Source organism: Lontra canadensis, unplaced genomic scaffold, assembly GCF_010015895.1.
Source record: "Lontra canadensis isolate GAN:19392208 unplaced genomic scaffold, GSC_riverotter_1.0 scaffold2, whole genome shotgun sequence".
Lineage (NCBI taxonomy): Eukaryota > Metazoa > Chordata > Mammalia > Carnivora > Mustelidae > Lontra > Lontra canadensis.
Window position 1 is genome coordinate 8,985,423 of NW_022630996.1, and position 26,005 is coordinate 9,011,427.

Genomic DNA, 26,005 nt, shown 5'->3' on the forward strand with positions numbered 1-26,005 from the left:
CTGTCCAGTCTCTCGACCTTTAATAATGTCAAAATGTCATGCTTTCCTCCCTTCTTACGAAACCCCCTCTCCTGGTTGCATAAAACAGATCCACCGCACCGAGAATTCCAAGGAGAAGTAGGTTAAGAGTTGCTTGAGCCTCATTCCCTATCACTCTTCAAACTTGAGCCCAGGCTGAGAGCGTGGATGATGGTGGTTTTCTTCCCTGCACTCTGCAACTTCCCCCAAGAGTGTTCCCACTCCATCAGAGCTTTTATCTCCATTCGGATGGCCAGAGGGTAGTCTAGGGCCTTAAAGGAAAGCGGTGTCAGGACCAGACATAGGTCTCTCACTGGAATGTTTTCCCCCTTATTCTGTAGCACCCCCATGGCAACATGCTGCTGTTTGGAGTATCTGGGGGGCGGAGGGGGGGGCTCTGCTTTGCTTTCATTTGTATGACATTGACCAAGTGTTAACCTCTTCGCATTTTAGTTTTTCAAATATATAAAAAAGAAGTGCAGTTGTTCCCCTGGATTTCTATCAGCTCTGAAGTTGTTATGCTACAATTCAGGACATGACCCTAGACTATATGAAAATCTGCCCCAAAGGGATCTAAGACTTGAAGCAGGCAAGACTTACCATGGGACATGACAGGGTCATCCTTTGCCCTTAGGGCGGATTAGGGAAGCCAGGCCCTGTACTGCTTTGGTACATTTAATGGATGTTTCTCCTTGCTCTCCACAAGAACCCAAGTGGATTTTTTCATCTGGCCAGAAAGGTAATATGTGTCTGATATTATGCTAATCGGCACCTTGACTTGTGATCGAATTTAATATCTCAATAACTGTTTACGGTAACAGTTGTCATTATTCCCATTCCATAGGCAAAAAGACTGAGAATAAGAAATTAACTTATTAACTTAACCAAGAGTGTATGCCGGAAAGTGCTAGAGTTAACACCCAAGGCCTTCTGCTTTGGAGATGGCATTTAAGACCCTGAAGTCCACTGGTAATCAAACCTCTGATCACTTTTCTGCGTGTGTGTTTATATTCATGAACATGATTTATGTATTTTATTCAGTCACACTAGGTTAACTTCTTCCTTTTTGAAGAAAACTTGGAAATAATAACTTAGGATTGAAATGTATGACTCTTTAGTAATATAAGTTTGCCGTTCAAGTGTCATTAAAAGAAAAATGTCAGAACGACAAACCCCAGTTAAAAATAAGTTCTAGTAGAGTTAAAGAACCGGGAGAGTCTTTTCAAACTGTTCGTGATGGTGTTTGGTCTGGAACATGGCTCCACCGGAAGGGTCATGCCCACGACGACGGTGGATGGATGGAGCCTGGGTTCTTCTCTTAGCAAAGGTGAACGCAGATGGCAGCCTCTGGTACAGTTATGTAAGGCATAATACATTTAGGACTCCCTCAACATTTAAAATTATATCTCGTTGCTTTTAAACTTTATTTTTGGAGATGAATTATTCATGTCTGTGTAGGTGTAGAAGCAGTCTTACGCTTACGAGTCAGCACTTCTCGTAAAGTAAAAGGTCACTTCAGACCTGAAGGGAATATTTACTCAGGTGTTGTTGGCTTGAGGTGCCGGGCCCGAGGAGGCGACGGCCCAAGTCAGCTTCAGGGGCGTGGGGAGAGTCTGTGGGAGAGTTCAGGTACAGCGTGTGCTCCAGGCCCCTTGGGCAGGACAAAGCCACAAAGAAAATTTTTGAATTTCGTTGTTTATTTCATCAAAATAAATTTTAAAAACTCAAAATTAAAAATGACTTTAGAAGTAATATTAGTTCAATAAACACAACTATATGTGTGTGTGTATGTGTGTGTGTGTGTGTGTGTATGTGTGTGGAGAGAGAGAGAGAGAGAGAGAGAGAGAAAGATTATTCTGTGTACTTGACTTTTAGGAGAAATAGAAATTAAGGCCTGAGTATCCTAAGCAGTAACATCAAGCCAGTAGAGTTTTCCAAGCCAGGTAGGAATTTTAGACAGTAGAAAATGAGATGCCTCTCATTCTTCTATTGATGGGATCTCTTTATAATCAGTAGTGGTAGGACTAAAGTAAAATGTTTTAGTTCTCAGGGTTCTCTTGCTACATATCTGTGTAGTTCTGCTCTAACAAAGTACCACAGATCGAGAGGTTTAAATGACAGAAAAGGACTTCCTCACAGTCTGGAGTCTGGAGGTCTGAAATCGAGATGTTAGTGGGGTTGGTTTCTCCTAAAGTCTCTGTCCTTGGCTTATAGCTAGTGGCTGTCTTCTGGTACTCTTCCTTGTGTGTGTCTGTCCTAATCTCTTTGTCTAAGGACACCAGGCAGATTAGATTGGGGTCCACCCATATGACTTTATTTTAACCTCATTCCTCCTGTAAGACCCTCTCTTTGACTACAGGCACATTCTGAGATACTGGGGTGAGGACTTCAGCATAGGAATTGTGGGGGGCACAACCCAGTCCCAAACAGCATCATACTAGATAAATTTGACTGAATTTTAGTTTTGTTCCTTTTCCTTTTACCAACTGTGTGAAGACTGAACTTTGTATATGTGACTTGTATGTATGGTTTAATTCTTTAAAATCTTTCTGTTAAAAGATACAAGAAGAGCTAAAGAGTATTTCTCTTTGATTTCTAGAAGATTGTTGGTATTAACTGTTTAGGTGCAATAAGATTGTTGTTGACCTCTCTGGACCCAAATCCAATTTCCGTAAAATGAGGTGGTCAGGTAATATAAACTTTAAATTTTTTTCATGCATGAAATTCTAAAGTATTACTGTAATAAAAGTAACTATAGGGGGGTGCCTGGGTGGCTCAGTGGGTTAAAGCCTCTGCCTTCGGCTCGGGTCATGATCCCAGGGTCCTGGGATCAAGCCCCACATCGGGCTCTCTGCTCAGCAGGGATCCTGCTTCCTCCTCTCTCTGCCTGCCTCTCTGCCTACTTGTAATCTCTGTCTGTCAAATAAATAAATAAAATCTTTAAAAAAAATAAGTAACTATAGGAATACAGGCTATAAATGGACAGGGAAGGGAGTAATTTTGCTAGTGTTTGTGAACAAAAGATTTCTTTACAAATGGACTCTCCATGTAGGGGAAAAAACCCTCAATACTTCTGGAAAGTAGTTATTTATATCTTAGATAAACCACAATCTGCAGTGTTATTAATGGATTTACTGCATTCAGAGAGAAAAAGAGAACCATTTAGGTTTTTAATCCAGTATTACAACGATAACTGATGTTCTATTCCAGCACAGCATAGGAAGAACTTATCAATAACCATGAAGGTCTAGACATTTCTTTGGAACATTTTAAGGGGTGTTTATTTTAGATTATTTTGCTAAGATAGTAATAAACTGCAGTGCACATTTCATTTGTAGATTTTTAATTTAATTATACCAATGTGATTTAGCTTCCCCATCTGTCATAATGTCCTGAAACACTTACAGGAAATGAAAAGGAAGTACATTGTTAAAGGCAGAGAGAGAAAATCCTTGTTGATGCTATACTTAATTAGTCCCCAGAACTCATCACATTTTGTCAGAAAATGAAATTCTAAAAATGAATTCAGCAAGTTCCAAAGGTGTAGCTAAGATATTTGACTGAAATGAAAGTGGTGTTAGAAGGATTATAAATGAAACAAAAAGGCCAAAGTTTTCTGCTTTCTATGATTGAGAACTGTAATGATTTTCTTTTTCTTCTATCTTGTAGACTCTCCTGCTCTCAAGAGAGAACAGTCTTTTGATCTGATGATATTTAGTTGCTCAGGCAAAGTAAAACAATTAAACATTTCCTTGATGAGAGGTTCTTGGCTTATGAAATGTTAAAATACTGCCTTTGGTAGAAGCTTGCTCTGTAAGATGGTAAATGAAAGGAGATAGGGAAATGTACCCAAGCAAAAGTACCCAGAATTATTTTCATTTTCTGTCATGACATTCTTGGCAGAAACCATCCCTTTCCTTCTCTCTTTGATTATTTTCTTTTTAGTTTTGGTAACTATTTAGTATTTTAGCTAATTTGTGTTTGTTCATCATCCAAGCAATATATTAGTCTAACACTAAATGTATATCTTAAGGTACTTTTTTTCCCCTCAAATTTATTATGAAATTTTAAAGTCATTTTTGTTGATTAGTAGTTGTAGGTATAGGATTATATGATTTTTACAAGTCCTGTTCTATCAAGGTATCTTTGTTCTATCCATTTTTGACACCACCAAGAAAAATGATTTTTTTAAAAACTCCCTTGGTCATTGGATTAGGGATTAGAGAGTGGTGAGGACAGTTTCTGCCTAATAGGCTAAATTTACTGAATTGGACAGGTGAGTCAGGTTTGGGGACTCTGATTTGTTCATGGATCTCAGACAAGGAAGCACGAGGTGGCAGGAGCACATCTATGCTCTGAGTGGGGGACGTAGCTTTCCCCCAGTGGTAGGTAGATGAGTAAAGAAGTGGTGTCTTCTTAGTCTCGGGAGCCAGATGCAGCACCACTGAGCATTCTAGACCTCAGCAAGCCATTGTCAACCTGGAGGGGAGTATGAGTCAGAATATAACACGGTGAAATACAAATTACTAATACGAGAAATGGTTTTACGAATTTTCTCAAACACCTAGATGTTAAGAAAGTATCTGTGTCCTTCCGTAAAATGTTTTATATAGAAAGTTGAAACCATTTAAGGAAGAGTTTCTTATGTAATGCCATTTATTGTTAGGTCAATACTTACTTTTTTATTTTCTTGATAGAAACCAAAGTTGGAATCCTCTTCTTCCCGAGCGCATCTCCTAGGAAGGCAAAGCTACTTCCTTTGCTCTGTAGTTTCGGGAGGAACACATCTGGTAATTCATGTGTTCAGTCCTTTCTCAAATTAAGTTTGGTTTTATCTCTCCATCTTAATAAGATGGCCGCACTCATTTTCACACCCTAATTGCCTTATGTATTTTCAGCTTTTGCTTTGTTTTGCTCTTTTTACTTGAAAAAATTCTCAATTTTAATTTTTTCCTATAGGATCAGAAGTGAAGTAAGTGTTAAATATTTAAAAATTACATGTACTCTAGGGTTTTGGTGTTTTGGTTTTTTTTTTTTAGAGTGCCACCGTTACTCAAATACCACCACTTTATTCATCAGCATGCATAGGGTTATTAGAAGATGAGCAAATGTAGTCGTTGTAGCCTAATTTAGTCCTTTATGATATATGTGAAGGAGTGTTTTCTTTTGTGAAATGAAACTTTTCATTTTTTTTTTCAAAGATTCATTCATTGAGAAAGAGCATTTGAATGGAGAGAAGGGCGTAGGGAGAGGGAAAGAATCTCCAACAGACTCCTTTGCTGAACATGGAGGTTGACCTGGGGCTCGATCTCATGACCCTGTGATCCTGACCTGAGCTGAAATCAAGAGTCAGACACTTAATTGACTGAGTCACCCAGGCACCTCAAAATGACACTTTTTAAAATATACGAAGCCCTCCACTTCCTCCAATTGACTTATTTTGCTAAGCATGATACCCTCTAGTTCCATCCACGTCATTGCAAATGGCAAGATTTCATTTCTTTTGATTGCTGCGTAGTATTCCATTGTGTATATATACCACATCTTCTTTATCCATTCATCTGTTGATGGACATCTAGGTTCTTTCCATAGTTTGGCTATTGTAGACATTGCTGCTATAAACATTCAGGTGCATGTGCCCCTTCGGATCACTACGTTTGTATCTTTAGGGTAAATACCCAGTAGTGCAATTGCTGGGTCGAGGAAGTGGAGATGCAACATGGGGGGTTAAGGGGATAGGAGAAGAATAAATGAAACAAGATGGGATTGGGAGGGAGACAAACCATAAGTGACTCTTAATCTCACAAAACAAACTGAGGGTTGCTGGGGGAACGGGGGGTTGGGGGGGTGGGGTTATGGACATTGGGGAAGGTATGTGCTATGGTGAGTGCTGTGAAGTGTGTAAACCTGGCGATTCATAGACCTGTATCCCTGGGGATAAAAATATATGTTTATAAAAAATAAAAAATTAAAAAAAATATATACGAAGCCCTGTACTTGTTCTACACAGAAAGTCCGTTTCTTTATCAGTTCCAAATAAGTACAGGGTAGTCCAACAGCTTGTGATTGCAAACCCAAAGGAAGATTTTAGCATTTAAATAGCCAGTAAATGTTGGGTTTTCCTTTTGTTTGATACATAGCAATTGAAACCTTAAGTTAAAAAAAAAATGCCTCTCTATCTGAGCACATGAGATCTGATGCCATTTGGATGGCTTGAGAGTAACATTATCCTATTCTGTCTCCTTGATTCAGGCCCAGTGGTGCCTTACTCCACTGGAGATAGTCATTAATGGACCTCTGTACAATCAGAGCAGCAAAAGAATTCTCTAAGCCCCGCAGGCTCTGCTGCTGAAAGTAGCCCTTATTAGTATTTTATGATAGAATCTTTAGTCATTTTTAATAGCTGGGAAACCTCCATTAAATGGACTTATCTCATGAGGTAGAAATGATTCTTGCCTGGTGTGATGAAAGACTAGCCTTGAGTTCTTATTCCTACCCCAATTGTTCTTCATTCATCAGTTTGAATTTGCAGGATTCTACAAAAGTACATGTTCCCTCTACCTCTAATTTCCATCCCTCTGTATTTCCTTAGTTGCTTCCTTTGCCTTTTATCATGATATCTGTCCAGCTCCTATACTCTTTAAACGTAAAGCAGAAAGAGTTTAAGTGGGAATTTAAAAGTCTGAAGCTCCTATAAAGTTTTCTGAAAGGTTGTCATTTAGTTGCCAATTCAGCAAATACTAGGACAGGAGACTCAGGAGATTTAAACCTGTAAGTGGTGTCTAATGACAAGTAGAAATTTCTCTCCATTCGTATTAACCAGAGGCAAGCCAGAGAATCAGCCCTGTCTGTGAGGATAGCATGAGCGTTGCGGTTATTTTTCATTTGTTAGTCTAGTGATGGGAATTGATTTTTCCCTTGAACCAATTTCTGTTGACTGGTCCCCATCCTGGCCATTGACGCACGTTACATAGCATGCATGATTAGGTGGGATGAAGAATGTAGCTTGTTGTCATGGAAAATAGTTCTCCTTTCAAAATTAGTAAGTCCATATGGGAAGCAGCAGCTTAACAAAGATAGATATGGCTGGGCCTCCTGTCCTCAAAGAGCTCATGGTTTTATGGGGGTGGGGATCACCATGTCATGATCGCATTTACATTTCACACTGACTGCTCAGTCTCCAGCAGTCAGTCTAGGTGCAAGAAGATAGTAGCTTGGTCTGTGGGGGTGTTGCCAGAGGAGACAGAGAAGCATACATATTTGAACACTATTTAAAGGAGAACGACTGCAGGGAAGAGAAAGAAAGAGCAGGTGAAAAATCAGGAGAGTCTTTCAAACTGAAATCCAGAGAGAAGTGTTTCAGGAGTTAACCAGAGTGAGGAATTCTACTGAAGGGGGTAGAGGGTACGGTTTGAGTGTGGACCCAGAAGTGGATTTAATGAGCACGAATAAGGGAAAGGAAAAGGAAAAAGAGATCATGGTGTGATCTCATGTAGAGGAGAGCTGGAGGGTCTGCAGCTTAAAAAATAAATCTGTGATTCTGGTCCCCAGAAGTTGTAATGTTATGTATATTTGGGGTGTTCCACATTAAAGTCTCCGAGTTGCTGGCTGAGTCAATAACAGCGGTGATGTTCATTACCGCAAAAAGAAGCGGATGGTCAGGAGAACGTGAAATATTGACCAGGACTACTGGTCAGTTTCTTTTCCTTTCAAGCAGAAATGAAGCTGTTCTATGTGCTGAGCTTCTCGCAGGTGCCAGTAAGCGAAGCCACCGCTAGTTCTTTGTCTCTGCTTCTCCTTTGCATGCCACGAACCTGATGCCCAGCCGAAGAGACAGTCTGTAATGACCACATGCTAATTTCACTCTGCCGCATATTCACTTCTTGCAATTTCAGGAGCATAAAAATGGATTTCACTAGAAAGTCTGAAAATGTGCGTGTCCGTATGTGTTTGCAGATCTCCAGAAAACTTAAAAAAAATTTTATTTTGTTTCCACCAATTGCATAAAAGTTCTCTGATATTTGAAACTTAAAACCTATTTTTAATCCGGTAGACATTAAGTCAACAAATGGTTTCTTCGATAGCTGTCTAGCTCTGGTGCTTCAGGTTTACATTCTTTTGCCATTAGTGTCTGTGGTTGATAATCCCAGTGACTTAAAACCCAATTCCAACCCAAATGGTAGAATAAAAGTCAATAGATTATGGAGAGAGGAAGAATTTATAAATGGGTAGTATGAACGAAGAATAGGGCACTTCTGTCTTGCACCTTCCACACTTGAGGAGGGACAGGCAGAGATGGGGCAGCCATAAATACAGTCATAATAATAGACAATTGGATGGACTAGCAAATGGTGAATCAGTTAATATCTAAGTTTTCTCCCAACTCAGCAGTGCTTTAATTCCATTATCTTATTGGAGATCTAGAGGGATAGCAGTCTCAAATAAATTGTGACTATGACATATCAAATTAACCACCCATAAATGGATGTCTTAAGTCAAGAACTTAATTAAGTTTTTGTTTTTGTTTTAAGAGGGATAGAGTGAGCACAAGAGGCAGGGGAGGGAGAGAGAGAGGGAGAGAAGCAGACTCACTGCTAAGAGCAGAATCCTACACCAGGCTCTATCTCAGGATCCTGAGATCATGACCTAAGCCCAAATCAAGAGTTAGGTGCTTAACCGACTGATCCACCAGGGCACCCAACATCTGTTGAAATAGAATTAACAACTTTTACAGATACATTCTCTATTTTGGAAGTGGAAAAAAAAAAAAAAACTACTTTCTCTAGAAGAATATATTGGGTAGTGGGAGCTCATTATTGCTATCATTGTGATTTTGGTTTATCTTTGGTTCCAAATTCAAAAACTCCTTTAAAATTTTCTTCACATTTCAGAGGCATTGTTCTCTGCTCCAGGCAGAAGACAACTGAATTATAAGAGTTCCCTGTGAACTCAGCAGGTGTCAGAAATCTTTTTTAAATCTCTGTTCAGAAGTTTTGATTCAATTTGGTTTTACTGCTCAATGCCAAAGAGGCCCACTTGGATGTGTTTTTGGATAGGTTATTGTCAGTGGCAGCTTGAAAATGTCCCAGGGTAAATTGCAGCAATTTCTAGGAAGTTGCTAAAGGAAGCTATTGAGTATAATTATATCTAAATAAGGCCCAGCTTGATAGCTGATGAAAGGATGTGGTACGGTAAATGTTTCTGGTTCACTGTTACTTAATTGAAGAACAGGCAGTCCTGAAATGGTATACATACTTTTCTGGTAGGGACAACTACCATTTGCATGTTCTTTTCTGTTTGTGTTGATCCCCTAGAGATAAGATGCAAAGGAACGTAATCCAACGTGGATTTACCTCCAGATATCAGAGAGCTGGATGGAGAAAGCACAGAAGTGGACGACCCAATCAGGGTTTGCCTAGGGCTCACAAAGAGAAGAACAGCTATGGGGAGGCTCAGATGATGTCCAACTGTGCTAAAGGGCCATGTGTAGCCCCAGAGGAATTCAGCTTTCCTGCATATCATTCATTTATTTGTTTAAAAACATTGATTGTAAACAATGTGGGCTAGACTCTTTTAGGTGCTGGAGTTGTAAAGAAGAGGAAAAGTCTTTTGTGCCATGAATTTCCAAGAAAGTCCATTCATAAAACAAGGGCCATTCAAATGAATCCTATTAAAGATGAGTTATAAATATACTTTATTATATCAAGGTTATGATCACATAGAATCTCATATTTATATTGCTTGAAAGGTATTAAAGCATTACATCACAATTAAATCAGGCCTGGAAGGAGGAAGGCAGACAAAGTTGTGATGTTTTCTGCCTTGCAAAGAAAAACTAACTCTGTATATATGAGTAGCAATTTCCTAGTAAAATTAGACTTCATCATAGAAATGAGTGAGTCTACATAATGAGTGTTTTAGGGTGCAGGTCTTACCCTGAAGCATTTAAAAATGTTAATGAAAGTTGGACATTTACATAGTACAAAATGTACAGTAATTATATAATTTTAAGTGTCTCCTGTAACATAAATGAGGATTTATATTCTCAGTATCTTTAAGATACCTTGCAAACATTTGTGGTCCCCACTGGCTTTCTCATCCCCACCAACTATAGATGGCTACGTAATTCTGAATCTTTGTCTCACTGAGTGTGTCATCAAACTGTCATTCTGCTAAGTTTTGGTATCTACTAATTGCTACTTACAGCTGTGATTCTGGCTTCTGCTCTGATATTATCTAGGATTAAATTTTTTTTAAAAAGAAAATTTTTTTTAAAAAGCAATTGGAGCATGCTGGTATTAATAAAAATACAACAACATACTTAACACTATCTACCAGGGATATACTAACTGCCTTAGATGTATTTTCTCATTTAATGCTCACATATTCCTATTATCAGGTCCATTTTCAAATTAGAAAATGGTTTAGCCAAGGTGACTTCAGAGTTCTCAATGTCAAACATGTATTAATTGACAGAGTTCAGACTGGAACTAAGATTTTTCTGAGTTTGGGTCGTATTACGCAATGTGTTATAGTGTCTTAATATTAAAGGATATTATTCCCAGATGATTCATGTTGCTAATGAGAAAGAGTTACATGGTGTTGCTGGTCTTGAAATGACCTTGGGGAACAAAAGCCCCCAACTCATTCTCTTCGTCTGTAAGGGGTATCCATATGAGAAGGTTGGAATGAGGAGAGTGTGTTATGAGGACTGAGAGAAACCTGTGTAGTGAGGAAGGTGTAAGCTGAATAGCAGTAAGTGTTCTGAGAGTGGTCTGGATGGCGATCCACCTCTCCCCTCCCCCGCCAGCATCTCAGAGTAACAGGTGTGTGTAATGTGGATATGGGAAGGTGTGGTCTGGAGCCCAAGTGTGTGGATTTAATGAGATGCTTTCTGGTACTTTGGGAGTTGTCATGGAGACATTTGGGAGTTACGTCCAAAACCATGAATTTCCACTTGCATTAAAAAACTTAGTGTTGACATTTCAGCGGAAATTTATAAGGAGGTGATAGGTTGAGGTCACTGTCCTGATTTCAAAGGGAATTCAAAGATTGCTGAGTCCCTTTTCAGAACCTTGAGTGATCCCAAGGAAGTCTGGTTTAGAACCCGTACTACAGAGCCTATCAGTATCGGGGTAGTTTGTGGTAGATGTGGGCATAGAGGCAAATCCATTTTTATCCAGGTTGTTCATCTCTTCTATGCTCTACTAACTTTCTTGGGAAAATTTAATTTTAGAAAACTAATGGCTCTGCTATTCCCCAGACTCCAAGGAGCAGCTTTGTCACCGTCTACCTCTGCTCAGCCGTTAATGGGACATTAATATATTTTGACATAAAGGGACACAATTACTCAGCTTTCACTTAACATCTGTGCATTTTATCTTTCCCACCTTCTAGTTCTGTTTTCATGTTATTGCTTGGCCTGTAAAATACCTGTGGGAGAAGGTCCAGGAGAATGATGGCACCATCCAGACTAGACCGTTCCCCCTCAGAGGAAGCCCAGCGGCTGGCCGGAAGGGCCGAGGGCGGTCCCAGCATGCGCCCTAAACTTCTCCCGCTGTCTGGCAGCAGAAGATGCTACTGCTTACCAGCGGAAGCTTATGTAGGCCGGGGATTTTCAGAATAATGATTATACTGGTAGTAGTGAGTATCTACTGAGCACTTAAAATGTGCCAGCCACTTTTCTGTATTCACTCATTTCATCCTCCCAGTATCTCTGAGAAGTGGATCCTGTTCTCACCTCTATATTACCTGTGGGGAAACTGAAGCCCAGGGCTTCCTGATTAACCAGTAGGTAGGAGAAGTGTACTTCACGTCGGGGCAGTCTGACTCAGAGCCTGAAGTTCTTCAGCTCTGCTGAACTGCCTTGTCTTTATGCCAGGATCCAAAAGAATTCAAAGGAGATTTCAATCACAGACCCCATGATTGCCCTAAAATTTGCGGATGGGCCCCAACATTTGATCCAGGCCAAACATCAGGTACCCCCCTCAGAAGAGTGGGTTCAAGCAAGCTGCTGCTGGTAGGAACGTGGGATGCATTGCAGGTCGTCAGGAACAGATGGGCGCTGACAGTAAGAGAGTGAGTGTCTAAGAAGGTGGGATGGGGGAGAGTGACAAGCAGTTACTGAGTCTCCATTTTCTTGTCTCCTGCCTAGCCAATCGCTCTGGAGGTGAAGTGAGATATATATTAGTTCATTTGGATTCTGGAAAGTTCCACTCAAATGACAGTTCCTGTTGTATGTCCATGGTGCACCACCTTTAAGGAGGAATGGTGGAGGCTGTGGCTCAGGAGGCAGCAGTGCGTGTCTGGAATTGGTGGGCACAGATGCAAAGCTGGGAGGTGGAAGTATGTGGGCAGGGAGCAGGCACAGATGGACCGTGAGAAAGGCAGTACACCGTGGTTAGTTAGTGAGGAGCTCCTGGGAGAAAGGAGTACAGGGACTGGTCTATAGTCATTCTCTGAATCCTATTTTCTACTCTACAGCTGCTGCTGGAACTAGGTCTTACTCCCGATGTCTCTACTCACTGGAGAATGCTAGAGCTTAATGTCATTAGACCTACTGCCAACTCAAAATGTATTGAAGTGGAGTTCTTTCCACCTCTGTCCTCCCCCATCTTCCGTTAGAGAGTATGGCGGGCCACCGCATTCTGTGCTTCCTGCTTCCCTCTTACCTGATGTACTTGTGGGGAAATATTTCTTAATTACAGTCTTTTCAGGTCACTAGGGTGAACTTGAGAATAAAAGGATAAAACCCCTCTTAATTTCGGGATAACCATCTGGCACAAACACTGTGTGGTCATTCTGTTAATTGCTTAAATTCTTTCCTAACCTGTCCTACCTACTCACGTCTAATACCTAACATTCTTTGCTGTAACTCTTGTTTTTACTCTGGTTCTGAGTTATTTATTTACATATTGATATAATTTTAAAACCTTTTTTCTGAAAATGATGATACTTGATGTAAAATAATCCTTAAGTCACATCACGTAGCGATAACTGCTTGGGATAGCTCGCTGAACATTCTCTCCAGACACTTGTGTACATATACAAATGCCAAAATTCCACAGTTTACATGAAGGAGATTATTCCAGATGTAATTTTCCATAACATTTTTTTCACTCCACAATGTTCCAGTGAGACTTCCCACTAAACAGTTGTAGATCCACACACTCGTTTGTAATATTTGCCCAGTGTTTTCTTGTTTCAGTGTATAACAGTTTACTTAACTATCCCCCAGCTGATTGCTTATGGATAAGAATCTGAACACCACATAGAGATCATTTGACTTTGTTAATTCAGGCTCTATGGTTTTGCTGTCAAATCCATGGGATTCTTGGCATCATACAATAAAACAAGCATGAAACTGATGAGTGAAGTCTATAAGACTCTTGCTCCCAGTTCTGCCACTTAGTAGCTCTGTGACCATAAAATCACTTTTCCTTTCTGAACCTCAGCTTCCCTCCCTGTACCTGTGATATTTAAGGCATGTTCTACTAATTCAAAACATGCCTTCAAATCCTATTTCCCATCACAACTTAGGCCAGTTTTATTTATCATTGCCTTTTCCTGTCCAGCACAATGCCCAATACAAAATAGACACCCAACAGACATACTTTGAATGGACTAGTCTACTGATTTGTCTTCTCAAAATTTTCCCTCAGAATTATCCATATTGTCATTTCATATTGGCTTAGTTTTTAACCCAGTGAACCTCAGACATTTTTATTTGTTCACCCTCTCTCTTTAGAATTTATGCACTTGTATCTAAACATCTTCATGTGGGAGAGGAAGCAAACTATGTATGAGTACGCACATATGTATCCATAGTTGGGTCTATATGTTGTTTGGGGAGTATTGGAATGGGAGTCTACATGGAGGGAGTTAAGTCTGCTTTGCCCTAAGATGAGGTATTAGGCAAGAGAATGAGATTAAAATATTGTTCCCTCCTTCCAGAGTTGCAGTGAAATTGCATGCATGTGTGTGTTTGAGGTGCGGGTGGCAGTATTCTGACAATGTTTTATCCCTCCTTCCTTCCATCTATCTTTTTCTTCTTCCTTCCTACTCTTTCTTCTCTTTCTTTCCTTTTTGCCTCTTCCAGTCCTTCCCTTCTTTACTGAAATGAATAGAAGAGTAATGCTGTTCTTTCTACTTCAGTCAATAGCAACTTTTATCCCACAACACAAGAAAAGAGAAGCAATCCTGTATTTGCTAAAATTATCTGAACCAATGAAGTCTAAGTATAAGGTACTACTGAAGGACAAGTGGGAATTGTGTTACATTAATACATTAAAGAAACGCATTGATCCATAGTGGTGATGATGAAAATTAAATTGTTTCACTCAACTAATGCCAGTGATTAAATGATTTGGAAAATATTATGTAAAACCCAAGGGCATTCTGTGAGTGGACAGGAGGCATCAGAAAGCTTGGTGCTGCCCTCTTTTAATTGTTTGACATGTATCCTTCACTGGTTTGCACTGAGTTCTTCTAAAATGAATTACAACTTCATTCCCTTTCTAAAGAAAGTACATTATATATATTTTAAAATTTTTTCATCATTTTGAGGCAGTCAGAATCACCATCACAGGCAGCATTTACTGTCATAAGCTTTGAGAGGTGCTCTCAGACTTGTGGGGTACGTAGAGGTATTTTGATCTCAATCCTGTGCTTTCTCAATTCTTGGTATGCTTTTCAGAGGGTTTTTTTTTTTTTGTTTGTTTTTTGTTCTTGTCTCTTCGGAGGGCCAGACTGCTATATTTGGCTGAAAGGGACACATTTTTCTAGAGGAGTTTTTTACAGCTCTATGCTGTGTCTCACTGGTTCGGATCAACTGTGTCTAATTTATTGTGAAACTAAACACATGATCTTATTAGAATTCTTAATGACTTAACAGTAAACAGGAAAAGCATAGCTTCCAGACAGCTTCCAGAAGCTTTTTCTGCCTATTTCCATGTTCTTGCCTAAATTCCAGAAACTTGAGGTTTCTGGAGATACATTCTCCAGATAATGGCCATATTCTGGTAAAGATCCTATAATTCCGGTTTGAATGAGAACTTTTTCTTCCAAGCATGAAGAGACATTATTTCCTTTAGTCCTTCCAGGTGCATGTGACTCTCACTTCCACTCTCTCATTTGTCTGACTACTCGGTTCTTGTTTTGCAGTCCCCAGTCTGTCCCAGACCGCCTGAGGATCCGGGTGAACAAAATCAGTTTACAAGACTATGAAGGATTCCACTATGACAAAGAGAAACTTCGGGAAGCTTGTAAGTTGGAAGTGCCTAGTTGATCTCATGTGATCAGCCGGTCTTCAGCTGCTTGATCCTCCTTGGGTTGATGGATAGATTCGTCTTGTGTCTGAAAACAATGGTTAGGAAAATGAAGGGAAGCATAGTACCATGTGAACCCCAAGAGATGATTTATGGGATGAAGAAAATGGAGCTGGGCAAAGGAAAACAGCAGAAGAAAATTATTATGCTGAAGAGGCCAAGTTAGGATCTTTTGGTTTATTAACCACTTTAGTCTCAGGTTTAACTAAGATGAGAAAGCAGAAAGTTGGCGAATGTCGTATGGTATCATAATGTCTAGAAAACCCTTGAGACAGCACAAGTTTCTTTCTGGAGTCTACGTTACCAAATACTGTCCTCGTTCTTCCTGCAGGTGTCACAAAGTTATCCACAAAGACATGTCCAACACATCTAGCTCTTATGTGATTGCATGAATGTCAGAGGCCCACAGAGTACTCAATGTCATGATAAAGTGATTCACAGATCATGAGGTGACATTGGTCCTGAATTCTTAAATTACTCTACATATGAATACTTCTCAATGTTCATATTTTCCATGTGCTTCTTTAAATGCGTAGCTGACTTTTAGTTCATCTTATCTATCGTTCAGTATTTACTGGGCACTTTTTACGTTCCATTCACTATGTTAGATCCCTGTCTGTACTGTGGTAAATGAGGTAACCGGGTAGGCCAGAAGATGTTAAGACTGCAGGTGTGTTAGATATTAGGGTTCTGGACTCTCTCTTAATTGTGGAGGCCAGTGATGAAGTGCAGTAAAGTCAGAGAAGATCACGACCAGCATCCAAGGGCACAGGCAGGGATTCCAACAGAACAGAAGGAGTTTGATGGAGAACCAGAGGTTTATAAACTTAAGACCCGAAGCTGGTTCCCAATATGGACCTACCTAGAGTTGTGGAAAACACAAAGGGCTAAAACTGGCAGGAACTGAGGAGGGGACACATTCCTGGGTTAATGACTTCCAAGCTCTGATTCTGGACCTGTTATCTGGAATGGGGTTTAATGGATGGAAATCCTGAAATCCACGGTCATTGTCAGGGGTGAGGGCAGAGACTTTTGATCTGGATGTGGCAGTGAGCAAGAGTCATTTCCCTGGTAGTCCAGTCACTGAATCCCCCAGAGAATTCTGTGTGAAAGTTCCCCCTCTCAATTCTCTTTGCAGCTTCAGCTGCCTCAGCCCTTCTGGTTCTTTTTCTTAAACAGGGATACCTTCTAGAGCTTCTCCCCTGCCTTCCCCCTCTCTGTTCTTCTCATTTCCTTTGGTGGGAAAGTTTCAAGTGGGGAAGGAGTAATTCCCTGAACCTCTGCATTTCTCCCATCTATACATGACTGATTATATTTTCTAATATAAATGAGATTATAAGTGACAGACTAGCACAAAATCTCATTTAATAATGTGATGGAGACACACATGTTTGTATTGGAAGGTGTAGCTACAGGGTGAGTTAAACTGACTTTTAAAGGCTACTCATTATGAAGAAGAGTGTTTTGTGTCCTTTCTCATTCCAAACTTATAGACAAATAGCTTATAATTTTTGAAGACTAAAAAAGAAAGAATGGTTCTCAAATCAGTTAATGTTTTTCAGCTTCCCTTCAACTCTGAAGGAAGTCAGTTGGGAGTAGGGAAGCATTTGAAATTTGGGGCAGAAATGAGATTTGAGGCTTATCGGTGCATTTCAGTTATCTGTTCTATCTTTTCCGTGGCATTATCTGTCCACCATTGCCAGAGGTAATGGTGATTTGAGTTTTTACAAGAAGATGACATTTCCTGGCAAGTGGTTTATTCATCATCTCTTATGTGATAAAACTTCTCTGTAAGGAAACTTCTTATATCAAATTGGAGGAGGTATATATATTGGTATAAATATAAATCCAGGAAATTCAGCAGTGTCTTTGGGTCTCAGAAGGACAAAGACACACTCAAAGAGGAAATCAAGAAGTTAACTCATTCTAAAGATTTGAGTCTGAAGGAAACAATATAGTAATTAGAAGTAAAGATGGCCAACTCAGGCATTCCACATTTAATATATAATTATGGTGCATCTAAACTGTGGTTGCTCCGGGAGCTTTGTCCTTCAAAGTTATACATTTGGTTCTTTCCTTCACTCTCTTACCTGATTCCAGCTTGCAACCAACTACAGATTCCGGGAAGGCCAACAGAGCTCATACGGAGTATAAAGACAAGAACCAGTTCAAGTCCGTACATGACACACCATACCAAAATAGATCTATTATTTCAGAAGCACTGGTTAAACAAAGTGCATAAGACATCTGTAGGTAAAAGGGATTTGAGGACTGCAGTCTGACCCGAATCCCAAAGGGAGTGAATCCTCTTGGGCCGTCTACTGATTGTCAGCATTACAAACCCTGAACCAGACCAGTGCTTCATTACCGGGCTTAAAGAAATCAGTGCCCTTTCTGGATGATACACTGAGAGATGCATGGAGTCAGCGTGGGGCGGTTTGCCATCGCTGTTTAACAGATCTTGCTCATATGTCTGGGTCATTACTCGTATTAGATTACAAGCTCGACTGTTTGTTGTCTAACAAAGCCCCACTTCCATCCGTAAGGCAGGACTCCTTGGTAATTAGAGGATGGTAGCCCTTTTAATTACCTTGCTTATTTTAGCAAGGAGAAAGATGACTACACTATTTCAAAGATTTACCATCCCTTTTCCATTTAGCTCCATCTCGCCTGGGGGCGTTCTCCCTAAAATAATAGCATGAAGAGGGTTAGTTTTTCTAGTCCTGGAGCTTGCTGGTCAATTTCAGACTTACTTAAAAGAATTAGGCTCTCATTACTGACTTTATGAATTATTAACCCTCAAGATAATGGTTATGATGTCCAAGAGGAAGGTCTATTCAGCTTTAAAAGGTGGAACATGAAGAGAAATGTTCAAAAAAAATTCCTTAAAGTAAGTCCCTAATGATAGCAGAAACTCACTCCCATAATCGGAATGAAATATATAAGTGAGTCCTTAACAAAGCATATAATCATATAGTCTAGGCAGAGGGTCGTTAGTTTTTGAGAATCTGTTGTATTTTTCATTCCAAAGGAGTTTCATTGATACAATATGTATTTTTATATCTAGAATAACTTGATTCTGGCCAAGATTTAACACTATCCCGTGTAAACGGGCTAAACTTGACTTCTGGCGTGAGCTTACTCTGTGCTTTTGAATTGCCCTGATAATTCATACAAGTCTATACTCTAAAACACAAGCAAAAACCAGTTTGGAACTAATTGAAAATAGGTGTAGCCTATAAAGGTAGGAGAGGATGGACTAACATTTGTTGTCTATGAGGTATAGTGTTCAACAACCCTTTAACATTTTCTCAGTGTAAAGGGAGTTATATGGATATTTTTAAGTATATGTAATGTATAATATATAATATCTCGGTGTATTATTTTCTGGCAAAGATGAACAATGTTAGGAATGTGCCTTAGGCAGTTGCTTTAACGGAATTCCAGTCTTTTATTTACTGACATGTTGGAAGAGTCAGAAATGTTTGTGTTTGAATCACAGTTGTAACCTTGACCAAGTCATTCATCTCTCCCATAATCATACCTCTCATCTCTAAAGTGAGAATATCATAGCAGCCTCCCAGACAAAGAGGGCGAAACGTAATCTCATGGATGAAACCGCTGGGGCCAAGTCTGGCACGCTAGCATGCTCCCCAAAAGCGGGAACTCGGATTGGGGTTGCTGTTGCTGAGACACACTATAGACGCGCCGGCTGCCCTGCGGTGTGCAGGTCCCAAAGCCAGCTAACCTCCTGCACACATGCCTGTGCCTGCAAAGTACACCTGCTCCCACCTCCCAACTCACATTCTCACTTTCAGAAACAGTGCTGCAAACACTGATAAATACCACAGGAAGCTTAGGGGAAGAGGATGTAATTCATCACTTAATTGACATGTATTCTGTCTATTGTGAAAGAGACGACTCTGCTGGCGGGATATTTAAACCTGTGAGATGTGTAAACCCTGAATGCCTGTATTTGGTGGTCTGGCCAGATGCCTGCACACTGCTCTCTTCAGTCCAAAGACAGTCTCCTGTGTGCATCACCTGGTATTCGGCACTGATTTTTTTTTTTTTTTCCAACTTATTTTAGGAGCACCTGGGTAGCTCAGCCAGTGACGTGTCTGGCTGTTGGTTTCAGCTCAGGTCATGATCTCTGAGTCATGCCTACATCGGGCTCCACACTCTGTGAGGAATCTGTTTCTCTCCCTCTCCTCTTCCCCCCTCCTTGTGAGTGCTCTCTTTCTCTCTCTCAAATAAATAAGTAAATGGAGAGGTACCTGGGTGGCTCAGTCAGTTTACCGCCCTACTCCTGGCTTCAGCTGAGGCCATGATCTCACGGTCATGGGATCGAGCCCTGCTGGGGCTCCACACACTGCACAGAGTCCGCTTCAGATTCTTTTTCCCTCCTCCACTGCTTCTCCTCCTGTTCATACTCTCTTTCTCTCTCAAATAAAAAGTAAATAAAATCTTTAAAAGTAATATATGTACATCTTTAAAAAAAAACACCCTTATTTATTGAATAATTTAGATTTCTAAAAAAGTTACAGAGATACTACTGGGATTTCCTATATGCCCTTCACCCAGTTTTCCCTGTTGTTGAACATTTTATATCCCCATGCTACCTTTGTCAAAGAAAATGATACTGCTTCATTACTATTAACTAAACTCTGGACTTTCTATTCCAGAGTCTAATCCAGGACATCACATGGCATAGGGTTGGCATGTCTTCCCTGTCTCGTCTGGTCTGTGGCACTTTCTGAGACTTTCTTCTTCTTTTTTTTTTTTTTCCCCATGACCTTGATGGTCTTAAGAAATATTGTGGCAACAGAATATCCCTCAATCTGCCCTTGTCTATTGTTCAACTCATAAGTAGAATGGAGTTACAGATTCTTGGAAAAACAAAAGAAGAAGAAGATGGCAGAGGTGAAGTCTCCTTTTTGTCCCATTATATCAGGGGTTACGTGATATCCACATGACATCCGTGAGGAGGGTAACCTGATCACTTGGTTAAGGTTGTATTTGCTAGATTTCTCCACTGTAAAGTTACTAATTTTTTTTTCCTTTCTCGATGCTTGTTGTTTGTGAGTCACTAGGTTTAGTCCATCTTCAAATAGGGGGGAGGTGGATCCCTGGGGTTTTTGTTGTTCCTGATTTCCATATTTGACCTCAAGTGAATTTAATTTAACATGTAAGTCAAGGTGGGGCCATTCACTCAGATGCCTCCATGCTTCCAAAAACTATATATTGGCAATGATTATACGCTAGATACCACGTTAGATGGTAGACATTGGAAAATGAAATTGGGACCTGTAACGAGACAATATCATTTATTCAGTATGCAATTAATGAGTGCTTACTGTTAGCAAACAGTGGGGGGCGGGGAACAGAAATAGTCCTTGATTCACTAGAGCTTTTCTCTCAAGTGATGAGAATTCCAATAAGGCTATGGAAACACTAGGTACATATTTTCCTAGCAAACATTGCTTAAATGACCAAAGAAAAGGATGGAACTATATAAGCAAGAATGAGAAAAGCCAATCTAAGTACTAATTAGTTGTATGACCTTGGGCAATATATTTATCCTCTTCAGGCTTCCGTTGCCTTATCTGCTCTGTGCAGTGGTTAAACTAGGTGTTTCTTAAGAACTGCTATATTATAATAAATGTTTAGTCTTACAGAAATTACCTAGGGTTCAACATTTTTCCTCCTGAAATATTTCTTTAGTGAAGTTTTCTAAAACACAGTCATCCCTCATAATGAGTGTGAACATTAGAAAATGGTGTAAGTGCATTTTGCTTCATGAATTTGCTATAAATACTGATTTTTTTTTCTGTTGATTGCTTCATCTAAAATTGAATCTTTCCCCACTCATTTAACAAGTTGATAACTGGGTTGTTTGGTAGAGAAAGCCTCCATTTGGTGGGGGGATGTGTTCCATTTTGAAATCTGTCTGAGGAGTTAAATGATGTCAGTCTGTTCTCTGAAGGGCACTGTCCACCCCTTTGGGAGGGTGTTTGTCTTTTCCTCTTTTTCACGAGTTGACATTTACCCAGAGTTTTGTGTTTCATTTCTTTTGCTGTTCTTCCCTAACTTTTGTCTAGATCGTATATTTTTTATTTAAAATGTAGTAATAAGTAAAAATAATAGCTAACTCCTATTGCACCATTACTGTGAGCAAGGAAACATCTTAACATTTCTACTCCTGTCATATAATTTGATTCTCCCAAAACCTCTGTGGTTTTGACCTGAGCGACTTGGTCAATAGAGGTGGGGGAGATGTAGAGGACCCACAGCAACCAAGAAGCAGCACACAGTGAGCTAGGAAAAAAACAGAGCTTGTTGATTGCAAGCCAAGAGAAGAAAAATGTTCTGTGCGAGAACAGTGAGAACTCTACCAAATGCCCCAGAGTGGGAGCGACGGAGTAAGGATTGCATGCTAAGAACTCATCGGATTTGGGCAGAAGGTGGTTATTAGTCTCCGCCCAAGAAGTTGAAGAGTGAAAAGGTGAAGGTGAATAGAATGGGCACATGTGCACATGGGAGTGAAGGAAGCCGGTCTACATAGGTTGCTGTTTTTAGATGTTTAGCTCTAAAGGGGAAGAGAGAACAGAGTGGTGGCTGCAAGTTGGGCGTGGAATCCAGGGAGGGTTTTTTTGCTACTTTGTAAGATAGTACAGCTGTCTCTCCTGATGGGACCCATTTCCTAGAAAGGGAGAACTCAATTCAGAAGATAGGCTGCAGGGACCATGCCTTTGAAGGAGCAGAGATGGAATCCAGCGCCCAGTGGAGCAGTGGGGACAGGCTCTGCAGAGTACAGAGCCGGAAAGGCAGAGGCAGCTGAGTTGGGGATTTGGGTACTAGGGAGAAGCAGAAGTTCTATTCTGATCACTTTTATTTTCTCAGTGAAATAAGCAAGCCTACTAGCTCACAGTAGGGTCAGGAGGGTATCAATGTTCAGGAAGAGCAGAGAAAGTTGGAAATAATCAATCTGAAGAGGAACACATCAGTGGCCCAGGCCGGATTGCTGACCAGCATTTTAGATACGAATCATTTAATTCATTGGCTTTTCATGAGTGTGTAGAGCCTGACCTGTCACTTCCTAAGGGTCTTGACTTACGAATGAATGCACTCTCTTTCATTTCAGCTTCAAAGTTTCAGATACCAGGAGAGTATTAGGCTGGGAGTGGATGATCTTATTTTTAACAAAAATCCCTTAGCAACCCAATTCTGTGTATGATCCGAAGCCTTGCTTTGTTTACAAGAAAATGCATGCTTCCAGAGCTTTGGTGAATTAGATGCTGATGACAATAGGTCTCAGAAAGGAAATAAGCCTTCAGTGTTGATATTTGATCCTTCTTTCATTGTTGAAACTGAGCTTTTGGTAATGAGAACCTCCCATTGTAGGTCTATCCCCAAGTCTCTGCCCAGAGGAATATTTTTCACTTTCAATAGTTAACTCTGTGCACACACACAAAATAATGACCAGTTCTTACTGTTCATACACCAACCTAGTTCATTTTGTTGGTACCTTCCCAGGTTGACAACTCTAGGACATCAACTTAGATGGCAGTTAAGTTTCTCTCTAAAAACTTCTCTCCAGGGGGCCTTGTATAAAATTGTTGCATATTTATGCATCATTTTAATGTGTGAGTGGTGTGGGGTCAGCCACTGCGTTCGTGGCATCATAGTTCATAATAAAAACACCTAGTGTTCACACAGTGCTTCATGCTTTAACAGAGGACGTTCATATACACTAATCTGCATGTGTTATAGCAGGGACACTTAGAAGATGGCCTCCCACGGGGTCACATAGCTATGACAGGATTTTAATAAGAACTCCATCTCTCTCCTAATCCAGTACACTTTTCCTAATACACAGCTCTACTTCTTTATAAAGTCATAGCTGTGACCTTGTAGAAATGTGTGTTAAAGAAAGAATTTGGGATCATAGTTTTTGTTATTGGTTGGGTTTCCTCAGAAATAGAATCTGAGGCTCTTGAGTCTTCTACGTAGGAGGTTTGTTGGGACTCTCCAAGAGGGAACAACAATTGTGAAGACGGAGGAAAGTAGCATCGACACAGGGCAGAGGAAGATGTCGAGCTGTAATACAGTTGCAAGAGAGGCCTCCCATGAGGACATTTGGATCTGGAATGGCCATTTAGGGTTGTCCCAGTGGAAGTAAGGATTGTCAGAGGCAGGTCAGGATGGCCCCTGAGAGGAAGCAAACCCTGAGTGGGATAGTGTTCTTCCAGGAAAGGGACTCAGCTGTGAGCTCTCAGTAGAGCCCACAGTCCAGCAGCTGAGGGAATGAGTGCCTCAGTCCCATCATGGACCTGGATGGGGCACTTCAGCTCTGAAAGCCTCATCTTGTGTACAGTAACTGAGCACCTGGGTTTTGAACTAAGGCCGGGAAGGAACCACCCACACACCAAAAATCCTTGAGTCCTTTCATTCACTTCTTCATTAACAACTCTTTACTGAGTACCTACCGTGTACCAAGCACTGTTCTAAGTGCTAGGGATTAGACTCCTATGACCACTAGCCTCCAAATTTTCATTTGCATTTTTTTGACCTGACTTCCCTACTATTCCAAATTCAGGGAATTGGAATATCAGCTATCTTCTTTAGATGTGTCAGAATTAGCTAAAAGAAATTCAAAATGTTAATGATGACCTTTTCTTAAAAGTTCTTTTTGACATGAAGTATCATTAAGCCAAATATTCTTCACTTGGAATTTGAGTGATTAAAATTGGAAACAGAAACACAAGGCAATCTAAATTTCAGGCTATTTCTAGCCCGATGTTGTAGTCAGAGATAACTCTAAAGTTTGATCTTCAACAAGGTGGACATTTCTTCTATGTATTCTTCCAATTTATGGTAAAGATATTGAACCAAATAGAACCAAGGACAGGAATGTGTGCCAATCTGAAAATAACCTCTTTGCAGATTGATTCAGAACAACAATTTTATGTGCTCCCAACACGGGTAAAAGCTGTAGACTTTTCATAGTTCCTACTGGGGAAAGCATTTTTTCTTCGTACTTAGTGGGTTTCCTGAATCACTGATCCATGGCATTCTCCTGGAGTCATAGATAAACAGAATTAGGAGTCCCCTGGTTTGTCAGATAATAAGGGTGTGTTTGCTTAAATCTGCCCTGTTTCATTTCTCTGTGTGGCAGCTGTCTACATGTAATTTGTTTACTCTTTTTGCTTCCAGAAAGAGATTGAGGCCTCTTCAGAAGATTTTTAGGAAATATTTCTGTCATTAATTTTCCACCTGTATCCATTGAACTCAGAAATTCAGAGCCATATGACTGTGTCCTCCGTATCTAACTGTTGATGACCTTGCCCATCACAGAACAGTGCATAGATATAGTGTGATGTTGAAATTGTGGAAAGTCTTTGAGCTAGGGTCTCTAACCATCATTTTGAGTATTTAAGTTTTAGGTACAGTTAGGAATATTTGCTTTTGGCCCTTAATGTTTTCTCTGACTTTCATATTTATTTGGCTGGCTAGGCCATGCAGCCAACATTCCAATGTCATAACCAAGTATTTGTTATCTCCTAATTACTAGAGTGCTGGCTCTAGTAAATTATCACTGGCTGTTCTTCTCTGTATGTAGGAATTTTGTAAATACCTTACTGATAAATGCACCTGGGAAAAATTCTATAGTTTTCCAGTGCCCATTGTCAAGCACATTCTAGAACCTCACCATTAAAAGCTGCTATTCTGTTTTACCCTGGAAATAAATCCCAAGGAATTTTATAACACATTTTGTTTTACAAGAATTTCATTAAATGTGAAATTAGGAACTTTCATTGAAATGGAGTTCTCTCCATCAAAAGTAGAAATTTACATCATTGTTGGTAAACTTTCATATTAAGTTGGAAGATTATGACATTTCATAAAACTGTTTCATCTAGACCTTTGGTGTCTATAATTATAAGAGTATTGGGCCTTTGCCCATAATTTCCCATAGATTATTACTGGTAATACACGAACTAAATTCATCAGAGGTAGGGAAAAAAAGAAAAAAAAACTTGTGCAATTTTAAACATATTAGCCACGACTGGGTTGCATTCTCCAACTGACTCTTTTTGTTCAGAAGACTTGTTTTAACATCTTTTTTTTTCTAGATTTTCTTTCGCACTTCTGCTTTTCCATTTATTATACCCTTCATGCCAGTGATTGCTAAGAGGAAAAGAAAAGGATCTGTTACTGAGTAATTCTTACTTCCCGAGGTGCTGTAGTATGGGGTTTGAATGGATGTCTGGGGAGTTAAGACATCCCCTTTCCTCTTCCTTCCTTCCTTCTGCTTTTGGTTCTCCAGGCTTGGGAATTCTTAAGAATTCTGGCTGTAACCACATTCTAACTCCGAAACCCCTTTCAGATAGTTCAGTTCTTATCTACTGCCTTTGACGTATTTATAAGTGGTCTTTTTCATCCATCATTACAAAGGCCAGTTTCATATTGTTTTCATAACCCATCTGTCCATCTCTTTCTCTCTCAATCTCCCTCCTCCCCAGCTCAGCAGGCCACAGTCCACTGTGGCGTTTGGCAGGTTACAAGGAGGTTATGGCTATCTTGGCTACTCTAAACAACTTTGAGTAATCCTTGTATCTTTTCCTTCTCGCTATCCAGTTGTTCATGGAGTTGATTCC

At 40.1% G+C, this 26,005-nt stretch overlaps 1 protein-coding gene across 8 annotated transcripts in view; it reads left to right on the forward strand.

Moving 5' to 3' along the window:
• DGKI (diacylglycerol kinase iota) overlaps positions 1-26,005 on the forward strand; it is a 430,951-nt gene that overhangs the window by 297,481 nt on the left and 107,465 nt on the right. For all 8 annotated transcript variants that reach the window (XM_032868387.1, XM_032868409.1, XM_032868419.1 and 5 more), the window contains one exon: positions 15,181-15,281. In XM_032868387.1, the coding sequence (XP_032724278.1) occupies positions 15,181-15,281 (101 nt within the window). The remainder of the gene's footprint in view (positions 1-15,180; positions 15,282-26,005) is intronic.